The sequence below is a fragment of the Neoarius graeffei genome, chromosome 5 (genome assembly GCF_027579695.1).
Source record: "Neoarius graeffei isolate fNeoGra1 chromosome 5, fNeoGra1.pri, whole genome shotgun sequence".
Taxonomy (NCBI): domain Eukaryota; kingdom Metazoa; phylum Chordata; class Actinopteri; order Siluriformes; family Ariidae; genus Neoarius; species Neoarius graeffei.
The window spans coordinates 29,310,383-29,329,015 of record NC_083573.1 but is presented as its reverse complement, the minus strand read 5'-3'; the positions used below and the strand labels follow the sequence as shown (position 1 = coordinate 29,329,015).

Here is an 18,633-nt window from a genome sequence, read left to right as displayed (position 1 = left end):
CGAGACGCATGTTGTCAAATTGGCGAACCGGTTCAAAATGTAAAATTCTTTTGATTAACCTGCGTATTTTGTTTTGTGGATGTTTCCATATAATAAAAAGAACATTACACTGTGGCACGAAGATATGAAGTTTATCTTTTCATGTTGAAAATATTTTCACTCATTCGCTTCGCTCACTCGTGAATATATTCACCACTTGAAGATAAAGTTCATATCTTCGCACCACTATGTAATATACTCTGTATATGGTGGTTGATACAATATAATTTTTTCTGGTGTATTATGCAGAGTTTAGTGTTATGTTTAATGTTCTACTGTATTTAATGGTATATTGTGTTTAGTCTTACGTGGTGTTTACTGCTATTTGGTGTTAAATGTTTGACAATGTGTGGTACTTAATGTTGTCCTCTTTAAAAATGGAAACCTGTAAACAGATGCTGTAATGTAAACACTGATATATTAAGGTAAATAAATATTACATTACCATGTCACTTGCTTATCTAGAACATAATAATTTTTTTTTTTTTAGAGATTTACGTCTGAAGTGAATGATCTCTTGTTCCGCTTCACTGCAGCAAATTCTAGTGTGGTAATATCCTAAACCAGAGCTCTCACGACTGCTTCTACATTTCACCATAAACAGGTCTCCGAGTTTTACATTTTCCTTGAATTCCTCATCACAATGTTTGATGATGGTGAAACCTTTTGGTACACAGCCGAGTGCAATCGCCACATTTTGAAAATCCTAAAAGAAGAAAAAAAAATTCCACCACAGGAAATTATTTTAATTAATAGCATAATAAGGTGAGTAAATTATAATGCTTTAATTTTAACAAACTTTTGTATCCCTTTGTGAAAACATACTTTTATTTAAAAATAAAGTATATCATATTTTAATATATTATTTATTCATATGAATCCAAGTTATTTTGGATCAACAACAACCGCAGCAGCAATGTCTCCTGAACTATAATGTGATATGTTTATTCTGTACAGTCTTCTCATTAGAGTAATATCAAAAAACCAAATTAAAATTTTTGTTGCAGTTGAATTGAGGATAAATTGAGAATATATTGATGGGACACAAGTTCAATTATTAACAGATTTCTCTCTTCCTGTTTTACTTGCAGTTTCATTTTAATCCCTAGCATTTTGATGGCTGTGTGGTTGGCCATTTGCACCACGTCTTGTTAGTTTGTGTCTCATTCAGAGCATTTTGTAGCATTACAGGCACAATTTGTGTACTGAGCTACAGATTTAGTAAGTTAAAGGTTAGACATAGTGTCTTGCAAAAGTATTTTGTGTGTGTCCTGTTTTGTCGCATTACAAGCTGGAATTAAAATGGATTTTTGGGAGGGTTAGCACCGTTTGATTTACACAACATGCCTACCACTTTAAATATGAAAATTGTTGTTTTATTGTGACACAAACAATAATTAAGATGAAAAAACAGAAATCTGGAGTGTGTGTAGATATTCACCCCGCAAAGTCAATACTCTGTAGAGCCTCCTTTTGCTACAATTACAGCTGCAAGTCTCTTGGGGTATGTCTCTATTAGCTTAGCACATCTAGCCACTGGGATTTTTGCCCATTCCTCAAGGCAAAACTGCTCCAACTCCTTGAAGTTAGATGGGTTGTGTTGGTGTACAGCAATCTTCAAGTAATGCCACTGATTCTCAATTGGATTGAAGTCTGGGCTTTGATTAGGCCATTCCAAGACATTTAAATGTTTCCCTTTAAACCACTCCGGCGTAGCTTTAGCAGTATGTTTAGGGTCATTGTCCTGCTGGAACGTGAACCTTCGTCCCAGTCTCAAACCTCTGGCTGACTCTGTTTCTCTATGTTTGGATCTGTTTGCTAGCATGGCTTTCAATAAAACTCTTCCTCTGTTTGCCTCTATCTATCTCCCACATGACAAACTTTCACTGAGTCACAGATTATTCAGTCCAACCCTTTATCTCTTTGTTCTCTACTTTGTCCCGCTTTAACAGTTTATATGTGGACAGTAAATGCACACAGTTATGATCAGCTGAGTCCAGTGGGGGAAGAGGGAGTGACCTTACAGGCATCCTTTACTGAGCTATAACAGAGATCAAGTGTCTTATCCCACCTGAATGGACAGGAGACATATTTTAGAGACATTGAGTTACAAGTATGAGTCAGAGGAATGTTTTGGTTATGGTTGATTCTGATGTTGGAAAACTTTTTTTTTTTCTTGCACGATATCAGCTCAAGTGTGGAGTAGTATTAAGTCCAGTTTGATGTAACCCCAACATATCATGCTTAAATTTATGTTTTGTCTGTAAAACAATATAAAAAAACATAGGATATTGTGAATTAATCATATGAATCATTCCTATTTTAGGAGAGGTTAAGTCATGTCTGTGTTCATTCCTGCCTAAGATTCATAATTTCTGTTACTGGCAGTACAAGATTTGAGGCTAATTCTATTGCATCATGCAAAAAAAAAGGACCTTTTATATGAGTGCTATTTTATACACTTGTAGCCGATAAGTGTGGGTGAAACCCATATTGTTAAATCAAGAAAACTGTAGCAATCACCTGATTAACACTACTAGCATTTTTCCCTTCCTGTTTATGACAATCTGATTTAATATACTCTAGTTCAATAGATTACACCACTACTACATTAAAGGTTCATATATGATCTTATGAGCCTAATCTGTATCTTTATACTTTTATGTTAGGTCTTATTGCAATGTACAGCAAAAGACCATCATGTCACTAAACTGATAATAGCACACAGCCATGAAATGACCAAGCATCAAGGCAAGGGCTTTACTGCCAATGAAATCAGATCCAGTGGATATTGGATACCAGGTATGAGCAGAGCAGTGTCTTCATTCATCTGCCAGTGTGTCATCTGTCGCAGACTTAGGAGACCACCAGAGGGCCAGCGAATGAGTGATCTGCTGGAGGAACGTATGGAGCCTTCCCCTCCCTTCACTTATTGTGGCATGGACTGCTTTGGTCCCTTTGTCACAACAGAGGGGAGAAAACAACACAAACGATATGGCCTGCTCTTTACCTGCTTTTGTTCTCAGGCTATTCACTTGGAAATGCTGGAAGACATGTCCACTGATGCCTTCATTAACAGCTTGCGATGCTTCATTGCCATCAGAGGCGCTGTTCATCAGATCCAGTGTGATCAGGGCCCCAATTTCATTGGGGCCAAGAATGAGTTCAAAGCAGCCCTCCAAGAGCTTGACACCAACAGACTAAGCACGTTTCTGTCCCAAAGGCAGTGTGACTTTGTGATGAATGCGCCCCACTCTAGTCATGCAGGTGGAGTATGGGAGCGCCAGATCAAAACAGTCAGAAGTGTCCTCAACTCTACACTGGCACTTTCCCACAACAGACTCAACGACTCTGCACTACGAACTCTGCTGTATGAAGTTATGGCTATAGTCAACAGCAGACCCCTCACCGTGGACACTTTGCTCAGTCCAGACAGTCTAGAGCCTTTAACCCCCAACCACCTCATCCAAATGAAGACCAGCCCAGCACTGCCTCCGCCTGGCACGTTTCCAGGAGAGGACTTGTATGGCACAAAGAGATGGCGGCGGGCTGTACTCGAGTAGAGGGGGGATGTGGGGGATGCCATTCCCCCTGGAATAAAAAATGGTCAAAATCATCCCCCCTCTAAAACGGGCATCCCCCCTCCCTTCCCTTGAGCAATTTTATCAATAAATGTGGACATTACTTCTATTTAACATTGGAATTAGAAATGCCATTCCACGTAGCTTTGCTGAAACTGAGCATACAATAAGCTACCGCGAGAGAGGGCATGCGCAAGCGAAGCGTTTGAGGAGGTGACATTCAGTTGGGGTTCCGTTATTTTTTATTTCATTCGGCGTCAGTGACAGCAGCGGATTGCAGCATCATGGCCAAGCGGAGTGGACAGCAAGACCTAAGCAAATTCGGATTTAAGATCGCAAGAAAAAACATTTCAGGAGGTAAGTCAAGAGTTACGAATATCAGTCACACTTTCTGTGAGCCCACTATCATGCTGTAAAGTTACCGATATGTAGCCTAATTTGTGGGCAGCGGATAACAACACAGCTATCATAATGAATGTTAGTTTGGAGTCTAGCCAGCTATTGATAGTTTACTCAGGTTCATGTTAGCTTTGATTTCTTGTATAAGGCCATTAATTTAATCAGCCTGGACGTTCATTTGTTATTCTTCAGGCAACAAAAAGTGTTATTCAAGACAGGAAGGCTAAAATAAATGACACTAGCAGTTTTGAAGGCTTCATTGCCTCATTAGAGAGCCGGTCACAACATGTAAGGCTGATTTACAATTTACGGTTGCTTGTTTTAGCTTATTGGTTGCCTACCTACCTCTGTATTTAACTCAATGTTCCCAATGTTCAGCTTTGAATAAAAATTCTATTGACTTGATATGAAAAGATTCAGTTGTTCATTTGCATTGCCTGCTGAGGTTTTAATAAATTATTTACCAAACGATTTAAAAGGAGCCTACCATGACTATGAAGTTACACTTCAAATTTGTCATCTGCATTTCACCCTAATATGGAGAATGTGGTAGGTATGTCAGCCAGGAGACTGACTAAATATGACACGACATCCACACTGTGCATGTTTTACAGTAAAATACCAGTGTATTATGTTTTTTACAACAATAAAAAGGGTACACAGTGTGTACTACACACTTTATCAGCACAAAATACTGTATGTCTGGTAAATGAACAAGGTCCACAGACCTACGTTGTGTGCAGACCCTCCTAAAAGCAAACCAGTTTCCCACCGACGGACCGACCGATGGGTCGACACGCGACTAAAAATTTCACCATCCCCCCTGGTTTGATTTTACAACTCGACCACTGGCGGCGGGTGCAGAATCTGGCGGAACAATTCTGGAGCTGCTGGAAACAAGAATATCTTCACAGCATTATGGCAAGACAGAAATGGCATGCACCAAAAAGAAATCTTCAAGTAGGTGATGTTGTGATGGACATTGATGAACCGTCACCTAGAGGTGAATGGAGGCTTGCAAGGTTCATAGAGACTGTAAAGGGCAAAGATGGACTTGTAAGAAGGGTGAAAATCTCAGTAGGAGATAAGAGACTGAACAAAAAGGGTGAGCGCTTAGGTAAGCCCTCCATACTGGAGCATCCAGTACAGAAGTTGGTACTGCTGTTAGAGGCTTCTTAAGCCTGTGTTATGCCTAATCTGTAAATGAGTTCCAAGATCATATGTGAAAATTATTTGTAGTTCATGTTATGTAATGAAATACTCATAATTTTGGTGGGAGTGTAAATGACCCAATTTATATTCTTGCTTTTGAGAAAACATTGCACTGTTAAATTCCTATAAGCTATTATTTTCTATTCTACCTTTTTTTTTTTGTGCAAATTTTAATGCCTTACAATTTGCCTTGTTTAAAAGGACTTTTATTTTGAAACTACGTGTCTAGGTTTAGTTAGTGGCTACCGCGAGATACAGCGAAGAACAGAACGAAACCGAAACGTAACAAAAGGAAGAAAGATAGTTAAATTAAATAAGGTTTATGTGAATGATTTGCACCCTCTGAAACGGCACAAGCTCTTACGCTGGTTGGTTGGTTGGTTGGTTGTTTGAATGGATTATTGATTGGAAAAGGCTAAGAAGTCAATAAAACAAGAAAACCATCAGTCAAGTCTTGACCATCTTTCAGGGGAGATGCTACAAATATATATATATAAGTGTCACAGCAGCCACCTGTTGGATAGGCATTTTTACTTTCTAGGTTGGCAGTGAGCAAATAAAACTCAGCCCAAATTTGATTTTGTATAAACTGTTGCACGTTTAAAAGTTTAAAACACATATGAAACTTGCAGGGGCGGCACGGTGGTGTAGTGGTTAGCGCTGTCGCCTCACAGCAAGAAGGTCCTGGGTTCGAGCCCCGTGGCCGGCGAGGGCCTTTCTGTGCGGAGTTTGCATGTTCTCCCCGTGTCCGCGTGGGTTTCCTCCGGGTGCTCCGGTTTCCCCCACAGTCCAAAGACATGCAGGTTAGGTTAACTGGTGACTCTAAATTGACCGTAGGTGTGAATGTGAGTGTGAATGGTTGTCTGTGTCTATGTGTCGGCCCTGTGATGACCTGGCGACTTGTCCAGGGTGTACCCCGCCTTTCGCCCGTAGTCAGCTGGGATAGGCTCCAGCTTGCCTGCGACCCTGTAGAACAGGATAAAGCGGCTAGAGATAATGAGATGAGAAATATAAATGAATACACACTTTACCAAGCACAGTGCTTTACAGTGGCACCAAAAAAAAAAGATTAAAGTGTAACTTCACCCCCAACTCTGAGCATAACTCCACCCCCTGCATAATTCTAAAAAATGGGCAAGGGGTGGGTTGGGGCATCAACTGCTGTGAGTAATGAATCTCAATTAGCATATATTTGAAAATGACCACTGTTTCACAGACTCCCTCTCAAGGGCTGGGGGATGTGGGCCACCCAAATCTGATTAGAGGGCATTAACTTTATTATTATTATTATTATTATTATCTAGATATAGAAATGGGGTCCGTCTGGCTGTCCGTCCATCTGCAGGCCTAGAAATTCATATGTTTTTCCACCAGCCAGCCGTTACCTTCCAAAGTAACTAGCCAAACAGAAAATCAACTTGCCAAAATTTGTTCATGTATGAATTTTACTTCTGTCAAAAATACCACAAAAGAGAGTAGTTACCACTGTTCATGACTAATGTGCATTTATTTCAAGACCCGAGTATTTTGATACTGTTTTTAAATACATAAATGAGAACTAGGGTGTGGCTGATCCCCCAACTTTCTCTGATAAAGCCTGACTTTTTTTTCTGTGTGAGGTTTGGTATCAATATTAAAAGTACAAAATTTCATGTAATTTCATGAAGTTCTAGGGGTGGCTGATTGTATGTCAATATTTGTGCTAAATTTTAATTAAATCCATATGTCGCCTAATTATAAATACAAATACATATTGCAAAGAAGGTTTGTAAATTGTTCCTTTGGTAAAAGTAATGAGATTTAACCTGTCTTGACAGTTTCTTTCTCATGTTTAGTTCAGTAAGCCAACTGACTGTAATGGTCAAAACTTTCTTGTATTAAATGTAATGAAGAGAGATCCTTGGGTGACCTACAGTACTAGCTGGAACTAGCTGGAACTGACTCATGGCAATTCTTCACTCTGCTTCATATTGATAGCTCCTTTTTGGACAGGCCTGTTGAAGAGTGGGCCAAAAATGATAGCTATGTGAAAGGTAAAGAGATAGTAGATGCATTAAGAGTGTCAAATGACAGTGCTTTGAGAGGAGTCAAGCTTGCAGCAGACTTTCTGCAGTCTTCAAAGAATGAGGACAAATACCAACAGATTTTGCAAGTGGTTGAAAATGACAGGAAGAATGTGCCAGACCAGCGTAAATGACAAAAGTGCCTAGATCTGGAAACTTGGAGCTTAATACTAGATTAAATGACTAAATTATGTCATTTTTGATATTAAGTCTTTTATGTTTAATAATTAATAATCTAAGTGAGTTACTGAATGTGTTAAATATAGCAGTACAATCTGAGTACAAAATAAATTTATTTTCCTTCATTGATATTTTTCGTCTGATTTTTAAATGCATGAAAAATAAAATTGCAATCAGCCACCCCTAAAACTTCTTCAAAATTGATGAAATTTCACAATTATACTCTACATGTGTAACCTCATTACCAAAAAAAAAGTCAGGTAAGATATAATAAAATTTTAGATTTTGGTGGGGACCAGCCACACCCTAATGAGAACAACACAGAGCACCATAATATAATAAATTGGAAAACTTGGAAACTTGGTGTATGAGTATTGTAAACAAATATACTTACTATCATGACTATAGCACCCAAAATATGTCCAACATTCTTTCTGTATTTAACCATTTATGAGCAGTGTTGTATAAAGTACTGGGAAATCACACTCAAGTAAAAGTATTGGTACCCTTCCAAAAAATGACTTTGGTAAAAGTCAAAGTCACTGACTGAAATGTTACTTGAGTTAAAGTCTTAAAGTATCTGACATTTCTTGCACTTAAGTATGACAAGTAATGCAAAAATAAAAGTAATGTAATTAAAAGTACACGTAAAAGTAAACAAGCAAAGGCAATCTGAATTTGTAATATTTGTAATATTTTGGTAAACTGAAGGTAATTTGTTACCAATGGTTCATGACAAGCAATTACACTGCTGAAAATAGAGGTGCACACACAACCATTATAAACAAGAAAAATAAATTGGGAGAAAAATGAAGCTGCCTATCTGGCATCTGAAGATGGAGACCACAGTTTTGACACTTTTTCTCATTTTTTCCTTTGTTTTTTTAAACTAAGAGAAAGTACTGAAAATTAGGCATACATCACACCATTAAGAAAAAAAAACCCATAAAAAAAGCTGCTACTGTTATTGCACTTTATAAACTATGGAGGTGCATACACGACCAATTGCTGTCATAATAATAAAAAAAAAAGTAATTTGGAGAAAACTGAAGCTTATCTGGCATCTGAAGAGGGTGACCACAGTTTGAAACCTTTTTTTGAAAAATAAAATAGTACTGAAAATGAGGCGTACATCACACCATCAAGACAAAATATAAAACAAAAAAGAGCTGCTACCGTTATTGCACTTTATAAACTAAATCTTAACATTTAACATAGCACCAACAGATTTTCTTTTTGCACATTCAAGCCCCACTTCCCCATCCCCAATACACACTTTTGCCCTTGACCTTTTTATTCTTCCCCTCTAACTTAAATCTCCTTTGAGGTAATCCTTGCACATAACCCCCGCCATCACTTGAAACTGTAAAACTTTCTGTTCACCTTCAAAAGCAGCTGGCTTTCAAAATGCCTAGAATTTAGCTGTACTCTTTGTGGGCTGAAAACAAGCCCTGCTATGCTGAACAGCCTTTCGCATGCTGCTGATGCTGGCAGTGGCGTGTTGAGCTTGACAGACAGTTTGCAAACAGAAGAGAAAGACTTCAGCAAGTCCATGTGGTCAGCTGAGCAGGACAGGTAGGCATCCAACTGTTTGGCACCATCTTGGGTCTTCAACACCTGCAGGGACGAGAAGAAGTCATCCTCATCTGATGAACTCGACCTGGTTGCACCCGGCGGGAGGGAGGGATCCTCTATATGCTGCTTGATGTAATCGATTCCTGAAATATAGAAAGTTACAGTACTTAAATGATGCAGTGCAACCTTCTACCATGTTGTGATATCAGCCTAAGGAAGTGAAACATTAAAGTATTATTTGAATTTATTTTTTTGCACTCATTCATTGTCCAATTTCATGCACCTACAACAAACATGCAAAACTGTTAATATTACAAAGTGTCGAGACACAAACACACTTAACTATATGCATGCCTTACCCATTTTGATGGTAGCGTCGTCCTTCGTCCATGTCGTTCGGAATTTGGGAAGAAGAATTGCAGCTCCAACCAGCTCAGCATCCCTGAACATGTGCCCAAAACGGTTCTGAATTCCAGACTGTAGAGCATCAACAAGAGGCCTGCAGTACTTCAGCTGCAACTTGACCTTGTCGAGTTTGACCATCAGCAGGTGGATTGTAGGAAGTAGCCACCCCATTTGTGCGTTGGTCTCTGCTTGCAGTATGTTGGTTGCTTGGGCGACAGGGCTCATTACAGCAGCATATTCAGTGAGAAATGCAAGTTCCGCTGGGTTGAACCTGTGTTGACAAAAAAAAGAACACACACGACACCCGGATATTTGTTAGATGGAACCAAGAATTATACATGAACACTAAATAGAAATATCACAGTTCTGATACAATGTGAAAAAAATAGCACCCATGATGAAAAACAAAAAACACTGGAAATCTGTTTTGTTTATCTGTATCTGTTATTCCATATTTACTTTAATAAAAAAAACATTCAATTCTTAGGTCTACTTACATTGGGACCTTCAGGTCGGTGGCAATAGCTCTTAGGGCCCCCTGTCCCTTCTCTTTATTAATCCAGAGTAGGCGTTCCACGGCCATGAACAAGGAATTCCACCTTGTTTTATTTGGTCTTAGAAGCTGAATGGAACAGACATCTTCAATCATCTCAGCTGCAAGTGTGGATCTTCCATATTTGTTCCATAGGCCGTAACACTTGCCAAACGTTGCATGGTGCAGCTTTTTGTATGCATCATTGGAGGTTGCATTTGTGGAATCTTCACTAGTGATTAGATTTAAGATATGACAAGCACAGCATTGGTGTCTCGGTAGTTGAAATTCAAAGCCATCATCTTCATTTAGAAGAGCTGCCGTATCAACGTACTGTACATCTTCGTCCTCATCCACTCCACCATCGTCTTCCTCTTCAGACTGTGCAGACTCCAGCTTCCTCAACTCCCTCTGCATTGTTGTTCTCATCTTCCCCAAACACTCGGAAAGCCTTGACAAAGTTCGAACCATTATCAGTGGTCATCCTCACAATCTTGCCTCGAATCTCAAATTCCGCGTGTTTGTCATTCAGAGCATTGGCCAGCAGGTCAAATGTGTGTGAACCCCTCAACTGTCTGCAAACTAATGCTGCTGAACATCTTTGAAGAGTCTCAGGGTCAATCCAGTGTGCAGTAACACCGATGAAGCCTCGCCTTCTGACAGACCAACAGTTGGTAGTAGTGGCAATGTGGTCGACCCCCTTCATTGCCTCAGTCAGAGCCGTTTTCATTTGTTTGAAGCCATCATCAATCATGGAGGTGAGAGTCACCCAGGACATCATTTTGGCATTAGGGACAAGGTCCTTAACTAATTCTCTGAAAGGTTCCTGCTCAACTACAGAAAATGGCCGAAGCCCATGTACAACGTATTTAACGACGGCCTTGTCAATTCTCTTCTGAGGTGTCATGGTCAAGGACTGTGTTAATGTGGCCTGCTTGCTGGTGGTGGATGCTCCACTGACCCTTGTCCGCTTTGCTGTGGTCAGCTCGATGTATTTTTGAACATGGTGCAGATGCTTTCTCTGAAACAGACAAAAAAAGGACACACGCTATATTTAGTCAAACTGAACACAAATTAACTCACCCACACATTACTTACAAACAGTGCATCACATTTACCAATTTGCTTAAGTTGCTAAATAAAACATGCTGTACACATAAAACATAGGCTTACATTTAGTGCCAATGATGAATTGGTTGGAATTGAATATTTAAAATTGGACTTATTTAAAAAGAGCATTTAACTTGTGATATAGTAATATTTAGGATAGTAGAAAATCATAGTATGATTTTGTTTAATTTACTGTCTTGCAGTATAGTCTGGATTATCATGAAGACAGTAAAAATTGTTTGAAGAATCTGTGATTTACATCACAGCTTAAATGTATTTGAATATCAAATATTCAAAACCAAACTGTAGGTTATGTCGCCATGGGCATCACACCAGCTAGCACTGAAATTCGACAGTGTAGCAGTTCACCAAGACAGAATTGCAAGCTTTGCTAACCCTTGCTTTGTTACTTAGATAGCAGAAGCACACACAAAGCTCATTTCAATTGTGTTAATGTTTTTTTTTTCCATTTTGAATTTGTATGCCAGTTTTCCCTATTCGTCCTCCTTACACTTACAGCTATGCCTTTCCTTGAGCTGAAAAGGCTCGCAGCTAGGTAGCCTGCTACAGCCAACAAATGCCAAAACCGCGTGGAACCGAAGAACAAAGTTCGTTTGTACAGGAATGCTCAAGGTTTTATTGTGTCTAGAATATTTATACTATGGTTGCTGAAATGGGAATATACTGTAACAATTTCATAAACCTAGAACTTACCTCGATGTGTTTCTTTAGATTGGACAGGGAGTTTCTATAAGATAGAATTTCCACGTTTTTTGGAAGGCATAAGAGGCACTTCATTCGATAGGACGAATCCTTCACATCAATGTAAGAGAACATTGTATTCAAATACGGCCAGGGGTGCTCATCATCAGGTTCCTCTTCATTTGTAGCCGAAGTAGCTGCTGTCTCCATCTCCTCTTCCATCAGGGCTGTTGATTGCGAAGCTAGCTTTCTGCTTACTGCGTGAAGCCAACAGGTGTAGCCTATTGTTTGTCATGCGCAAGTGGTGAACAAGCCCAGGCACTTCCTGATTTCGTTGCAGTCAGTGGGGTTAAAACAGGTTTTTTTTCCTTTCTTTTTTTGTAACGAGTAACTAAACGGCTCTTTGAAAATGTATCGGAGTAAAAGTATGCAATTAAGTTAAAAAATATAGTGAAGTAAAAGTGAAAGTTCTCAAAAATTTGAAAACTCAAGTAAAGTACAAAATCTCCCAAAATGTACTTAAGTACAGTAGTGAAGTATTTTTACTTCGTTACTATACAACACTGTTTATGAGAGAGAAAGCATTAGGAGCTTCATATTGACTAGGAATCAACTTGAAAAAAATTAATTATTCCATAAAAATCATATCGCAGCCAAGGCCTACCCTGCTCCCACATTTGCTTATAAGTCATTTGTCATTTCTCCTTCTCGTACGCTTTATCGGCGGCCTTTTTCTCCTCTTCAGACCGAGGTCGCGTTGTCCCCGTCTCTGGTGGTTTCTATACACCTTTCAAAAAATTCCACATCGCAACGTAGCTTTGGCAGATGTAGATGTAAACAACAACAAAAACACGTTTTTAAATGGGCGATAATGTGGCCACATCTATTGAATTAGATAATGTGATTACCGTGATATTCAACAAGATGTGTTATATGCATGCGCAGTAGTGAAAAAAAAGACAGCCTGACTCGTATGCGATGTGATTCGGAATTCTTCGGTATTTTCCGTCCTGCCAATAAACACCGATTAACACAGACACGGCACACGCTTAATACGTGGCGGCTTTAGTTGACGGTGTGTCTGAATTAGGGCTGTGCAATATGGGAAAAAATGAATATCCTGATACATTTTCTCCATTTCACGATATACGATATATTGAAATCTCCTCTAAAGGACCCCATGAAATCTAACTTTTACTCTTTACTGTTTTCACTACAATCCCTGCAGATTAAATAACATTCTTGGTTAACTTTACAGGTAGTTTTCAGCAACACATTTTAAATTTTCATGTTCGTGATTAATCACAATTGAGTTGAAATAAGACTATTTTTATTCAACAAAGATGTGGCACAAACTGAAAAAACAATCTTGAAAATTGCAACAAAGGGACAATACAATACAGAGCTGCTCAGAGCTCAAATCAATAAAGTGCAAGCTCAACACTGAGAAGGACATTTAGCCTAAATAAGAAAAGTGCTCTTTCATTAAATTATTTAAAAAAAAATAGAGGTAGATCTCCAAGCTATTAACCTGACTACTGTGAACCACTGGAACGTTCACAATAGAGAGAGAGATTGAGGGAGAGAAGAGAGAGATCTGCAAAACATCGTTTTCCTCTTTGCACACTTTTGAACTGAATGTTTTCTGGCTCTGCCTCTCAGATGTGTAGAATTCCGGTATTGCCTTCTCTGTAAAATGTCTGCGACCAGGCAACTCATATTTGGGATCGAGTGTGTTTAGTAATTTTTGGAAGCCTGGTTTTTCCACTATACTAACTGGGATCATGTCTTCGGCAATGAAGTTAGTGATTGCATCCGTTATAGCTCTCCATCTCCGACTCGTTTTCTCATATGGGGTGGCTTTGGAGAACGAGGCCGCTATGGTCATTTGTTTAGCTTGTGGGGGGGTTTTAGCTCATGGGCAAGTAGTTCGGAGTTTAAGAGACTCTTCATACTGTACCGGGTGAGTTTTCAAGTGATGGAACATATTTGTAGTGCTACTGCCTTTCGTGATGACAGGTTTTTTTTGCACACTTTACAAACTGGCATTTGCTGTTCCACGTCCTCCTCGCGATATCCAAAAAAAAATGCCAGATGACTGACCCCTTACTAGTTCTTTTAGGAACCGATTCGTCTGCTTCCATTTTTAATTTGTCACTGAAATTGACAGAGCTTACACAGTAGCCTATGCAACACCAGCAATTGCATGAACAGAGTCAGTGCTGTAAACCGAAACTAGAAAATCTTCCTGCAAGTTCCTTTCAGCACCGAGATGTCGCCCGGGATTGGTCGGCGAGTGTGTGACGTTATTGTTTTTTTACCCTTAGGCAGCCTCTCACGAAAACCACCGGAAAATTTTTTAAACAAACGCAACAAACACAAAACAAACACAAATCGGCAGAGATGGGACCAAGTCACACATGTGCAAGTCTCAAGTAAGTCTCAAGTCTTAACCTTCAAGTCCCAAGTAAGTCCCAAGTCTTTTTTGTCTTGGGCAAGTCAAGTCAAGTCAAGTCAAGTCACAGGCTATGTCAAGTCAAGTCAAGTCAAGTCCTATAATAAGTCAAGTCAAGTCCAAGTCAAGTCACCTTAGGCGTATTGGCGTAATTTTAGCAGCAGAATATGAATTTAATACATTGAAAAGGCAATACATAAGTAAGTGTCAGTAAACATCCCTGGCACATGTGCCCAACCTGTTAAATATTTGCATTTTAAATACTCATGTTCTGTAAAATACATCATGGAATAAAACAAAACAGTAATAATGTCACAAAGTTATTTATTCATGGCAAAATTGATTGCAAGATTGAAAGCCAACTAAGTTTCACACATTATCATCAGCCAACAAGAAAAATAAACAGAGAATTGGCATTCTGTTATGTGCGTAGTTAAAAGAGGGTAGGACAACACCTTGGGTTAACAGGGGCATGAGCTCCAATCTCTAATCACGTCAGATGAGATGATTATTATTAATAAGATACACGTGGAGAAACCTGAAGTGACTTCGATGTATGTTTGCGCCAGTTAAAAAAAAAAAAAACAAAGGATAGAGAAATGTGTCAGACATAATTTAGGTCTCAAAAAGAAGACCTGTTCGCCCGTGCAAAAGTGACATCATCTTACCCCATATGACAAGCTACAGAGGTGTGTGCAAAAGCTCTCTCTCTCTCTCTCTCTCCCTCTCCGAGGCTGCCTCAGCCTGTGCGGAGGGGGACATATAGAACGACTTTGGCCCGGGAGTCTTGGTTCCCGCTATAATAGATTGTTACGAAAATAAATGTTAAATGAAATATGCATCCCACGCATTCCTTTCCACAGGAACTTTGCTCACAACGTTTCGGTCGTGGCTAACGCACTGTCCTCCTTACCACAAGTGCAACGTTTCGGGAACAATACGGAAAGGACAGTGCGCGGGATTCATCTTTCCTTGAACAATTACCCAGAGACTTTTTAAATTACCTCACTGGGAAATATCCAGTGCACCTGTTCAGTTACAGAGTTGTGCTCTCTAAATTGTAGTCATTCAAACCATTGTTTTGGCGGCCTGGTAGCCTGATATACTAAATGTAAATTCATGGTTTGGATGACTGCACAATTTATTTTCGTAACACTGTGTTACAGCGGGAACCGAGACTCCCGCGCACAGTCAGCCTATTTTGCAGAGTTTAGTATTGCTGCTAGCCTGTATTCAAACAGCGAGTGGCATGCTGGTGAATCCAAATCGTGGCGCTTTTTTCAATAGTGCATGATAGGCAGTGGGACGGAGTTTTCTTTTCTTTTTTGATCGGGTAGTGTGACGAAAAAAATGTGCAGGTTGCTGCACTGCTATTTCAAACGGCTATGATAAACTCCCCTGCCTCTCTGCCCTATGGACAGTCTGGCTAATGTACACGAACACATTTACACGAATTTGTACTGCTCATGAACGTGTACATGTTCATAAGCTGACCATTAGCTTAACCCTGAAACAGAACAACAGGGTAGGAAGCTGCTTATGTTATTCAGCATCATGACTGCAAAGTGCACAATCAACTTACTACTACTGATATACAATATCATTAAACTTGACGTAACTACATTGCTTACCAGCATTCACATAAGAATTTCACAATAATAAACTGAATCCCTAGCTACATCTGCAACGGCTAAAATCCTCCTACCGCTCACTCTCGTGGCTAACATTGGCTAACGAGGAGTTTAGCTGCTATCACCAAATAACAACACATTAATAAACTTACTGGGCAGAATGGATCTTCAAATGCCGGACGAAATTGGAGGTCGTGGTCTGGCTGTCAGAAATCGTCACGTTGCAAATCTTGCACTGCGCCGTTCATCGTTTACCTTCTAGGCAGTAGCCCTTGAAGCCGAAAGTGATTACTCTTGGGATGGCTGACATGATGATATGATATGAAATCTGTGAACACATCGTGGCATGGGGCATGGTATATAGCCCACGCAGACAGCGTGCCTGATGGACAGGGCGGTGACAACGCAACGGCAGTGCAATCAAAATTACTGAAGTATGTGCATATTACATTTTATTTTCACAATTAAAACACGATGGAAATAACACTCAAGTAACTCAAGTCATCGTGTGTCAAGTCAAGTCCCGAGTCTTAAACTTCCAAGTCCGAGTCAAGTCTCAAGTATTTTCATGTTTTGTCAAGTCAAGTCACAAGTCATGAAAACAGTGACTCGAGTCGACTCGAGTCCAAGTCCCCAAGTCTCAAGTCCCCACCTCTGCAAATCGGCAGATGACCATAAAATACTCGATAGTTACGATATAATAATTTTATGTATCTCACACAGAATTTTCAGAGATATATCGAGTATATTCAATATATCGCACAGCCCTAGTCTGAATCTTCGCTTCAGATATATTTTTTATTTTCAACTAGCCAGCTGGGCTGGCTAGTGACAGGAATTACCTGCCAAATGACAAATTAAGTCGCCTCGGGCGACCGGACCACTGCGAATTTCGAGCCCTGATCTGGTCACGTTTTCATTTCCGGGCCATATCTTTAAAATTACTGAAGATATCTTCATGAAACTTTGTATACATATCAAGCAGCAGGTGAACTGGTGCCTTTTGCTATTTTGGATTAAAAAAAAAAAGGATTTTTAAAAGTTGGTTTTAAAAGGATTTTTAAAATCTAATAAAAAATAGATTTTGACTTTGTTTCTAAGAGCAATGTTTGTTTCCGGAGCATATATCCAAAACTATTCATGATACGGATTTGAAACTTGGTATACATGTTAACAAGGTGATGTAGATGTGCCTTTTCATACTAAGAAATTTGAGAAATTTTAATTTTTCATGTTTCCATGGAAACAATTTCAGACTTAGTCTCTCAGTTTCTGGAGCAGAACTTGAAAACTATGAGTGGTATGGTCTTGAAAGTTGGTATGTGTGTTGATTTAAGTAATGTATATGTGCCTTTTGATACTAAGAAATGTGAGAAATTTTAATTTTTAGCTCACTTGGACCAAACGTCCGGTGGGCTTATGCCATGGGCTGCTGAGGTCAGTGTAAAGAGGTAGGGTTGGTTTCCTGCAGCAGAACTTGAAAAATGTGACAAATAATATCTTCAAACTTGGTATATACTGTAGTTGGTATATAGGGCAGGGGATATAGATGACTGTCTTCTTGCTATATCCAAGTTATATACATATACACTCACTGAGTACTTTATTAGGAACGTGTGTGCACCTACCAATTCATGCAATTATCTAATTAGCCAGTCGTGCAGCAGCAGTGCAATGTATAAAATCATGCAAATATGGGCCAGAAACTTTGGCTAATGTTCACATCAACCATCAGAATGGGGGAAAATGTAATCTCAGTGGGATGATTAGTACCAGATAGGTTCATATTTCTATAACTGCTGATCTCCTGGGATTTTCACGCACAACAGTCTCTAGAGCTTATTCCAAAAAGAGTGCAATAAAGAAAAAAAATGTTTGGAATGTTTTGGCCATTCCAAAACATTAACTTTATTCTTCTTTAACCATTCTTTGGTAGAACGACTTGTGTGCTTAGGGTTGTTGTCTTGCTGCATGACCCACCTTCTCTTGAGATTCAGTTCATGGACAGATGTCTGATTTCAATTCATGATTCAGTTCATGGACAGCTGTAGTACAAAACAGAAAGGGTCTACATGGTCCTAATTGGTACTGTTAGAACAAGAAAATGTTGTAGTTTTATGAGCAACTTAGTTTTGGAGGTGAACCCGAACACATTCCTGGCTGTTGCACGCTCGCTGTGCACAATGCATATGGCACAACACGCCACCTTCTCCTGCCAGCTCAAACACAAAAAGTGAAAGTGCCTATTTATTGCCATTATTTAGCCTCGTGCCTACCAAGTGAGGTTACAAAGATGACAATTACAAAGAGACACTGCTTTATCATAACTGTGAAAGTTGAACACCAAATCAGTAAAAAAAAAAAAAAGCAAACTATGACTTGTACCATGTATTAACTTCCTGGATTCCAGAAAACCGCTGGAGCAGTTGTTGCCCTTCTTCTTCACGAGCGACTTGGCTTGCATATTCATCTGGCTCTTTTTCCGTGGCTATTGAGGTATTTCACCCACGTGACCAAGTCACGTGATGCAGCCATTTTGGACGGCACGCTTAAGTCCTTCAGTGCAAGGCGGTATGAGATGGTGGAGACCTTTGCACATTTTAACAAGAAAGTAAGCTGTGATTCGTGTTAAATTGGATCTGTCTTTTATCACAAACACTGTACCCAGCCTTGGTATGGAGCCAAGGTTGTCAACAGAAGTCAACAGTTTGATGAAGGATGATCCCAGCAGTTTGAAACGGTACAAGGT

The 18,633-nt window shown here is 39.5% G+C and overlaps 1 protein-coding gene across 1 annotated transcript; it reads right to left on the bottom strand.

Moving 5' to 3' along the window:
• Positions 1-8,519: 8,519 nt before the first annotated feature.
• LOC132885944 (uncharacterized) lies at positions 8,520-11,000 on the bottom strand. The gene is made up of 3 exons (XM_060920475.1): positions 9,952-11,000; positions 9,409-9,725; positions 8,520-9,192 (listed from the first exon to the last, which is right to left on the bottom strand). Exons 1-3 carry the CDS (start codon positions 10,455-10,457, stop codon positions 8,828-8,830), a joined length of 1,188 nt encoding a protein of 395 aa, XP_060776458.1. The 5' UTR covers positions 10,458-11,000; the 3' UTR covers positions 8,520-8,827.
• Between the last annotated feature and the right edge of the window lie 7,633 nt (positions 11,001-18,633).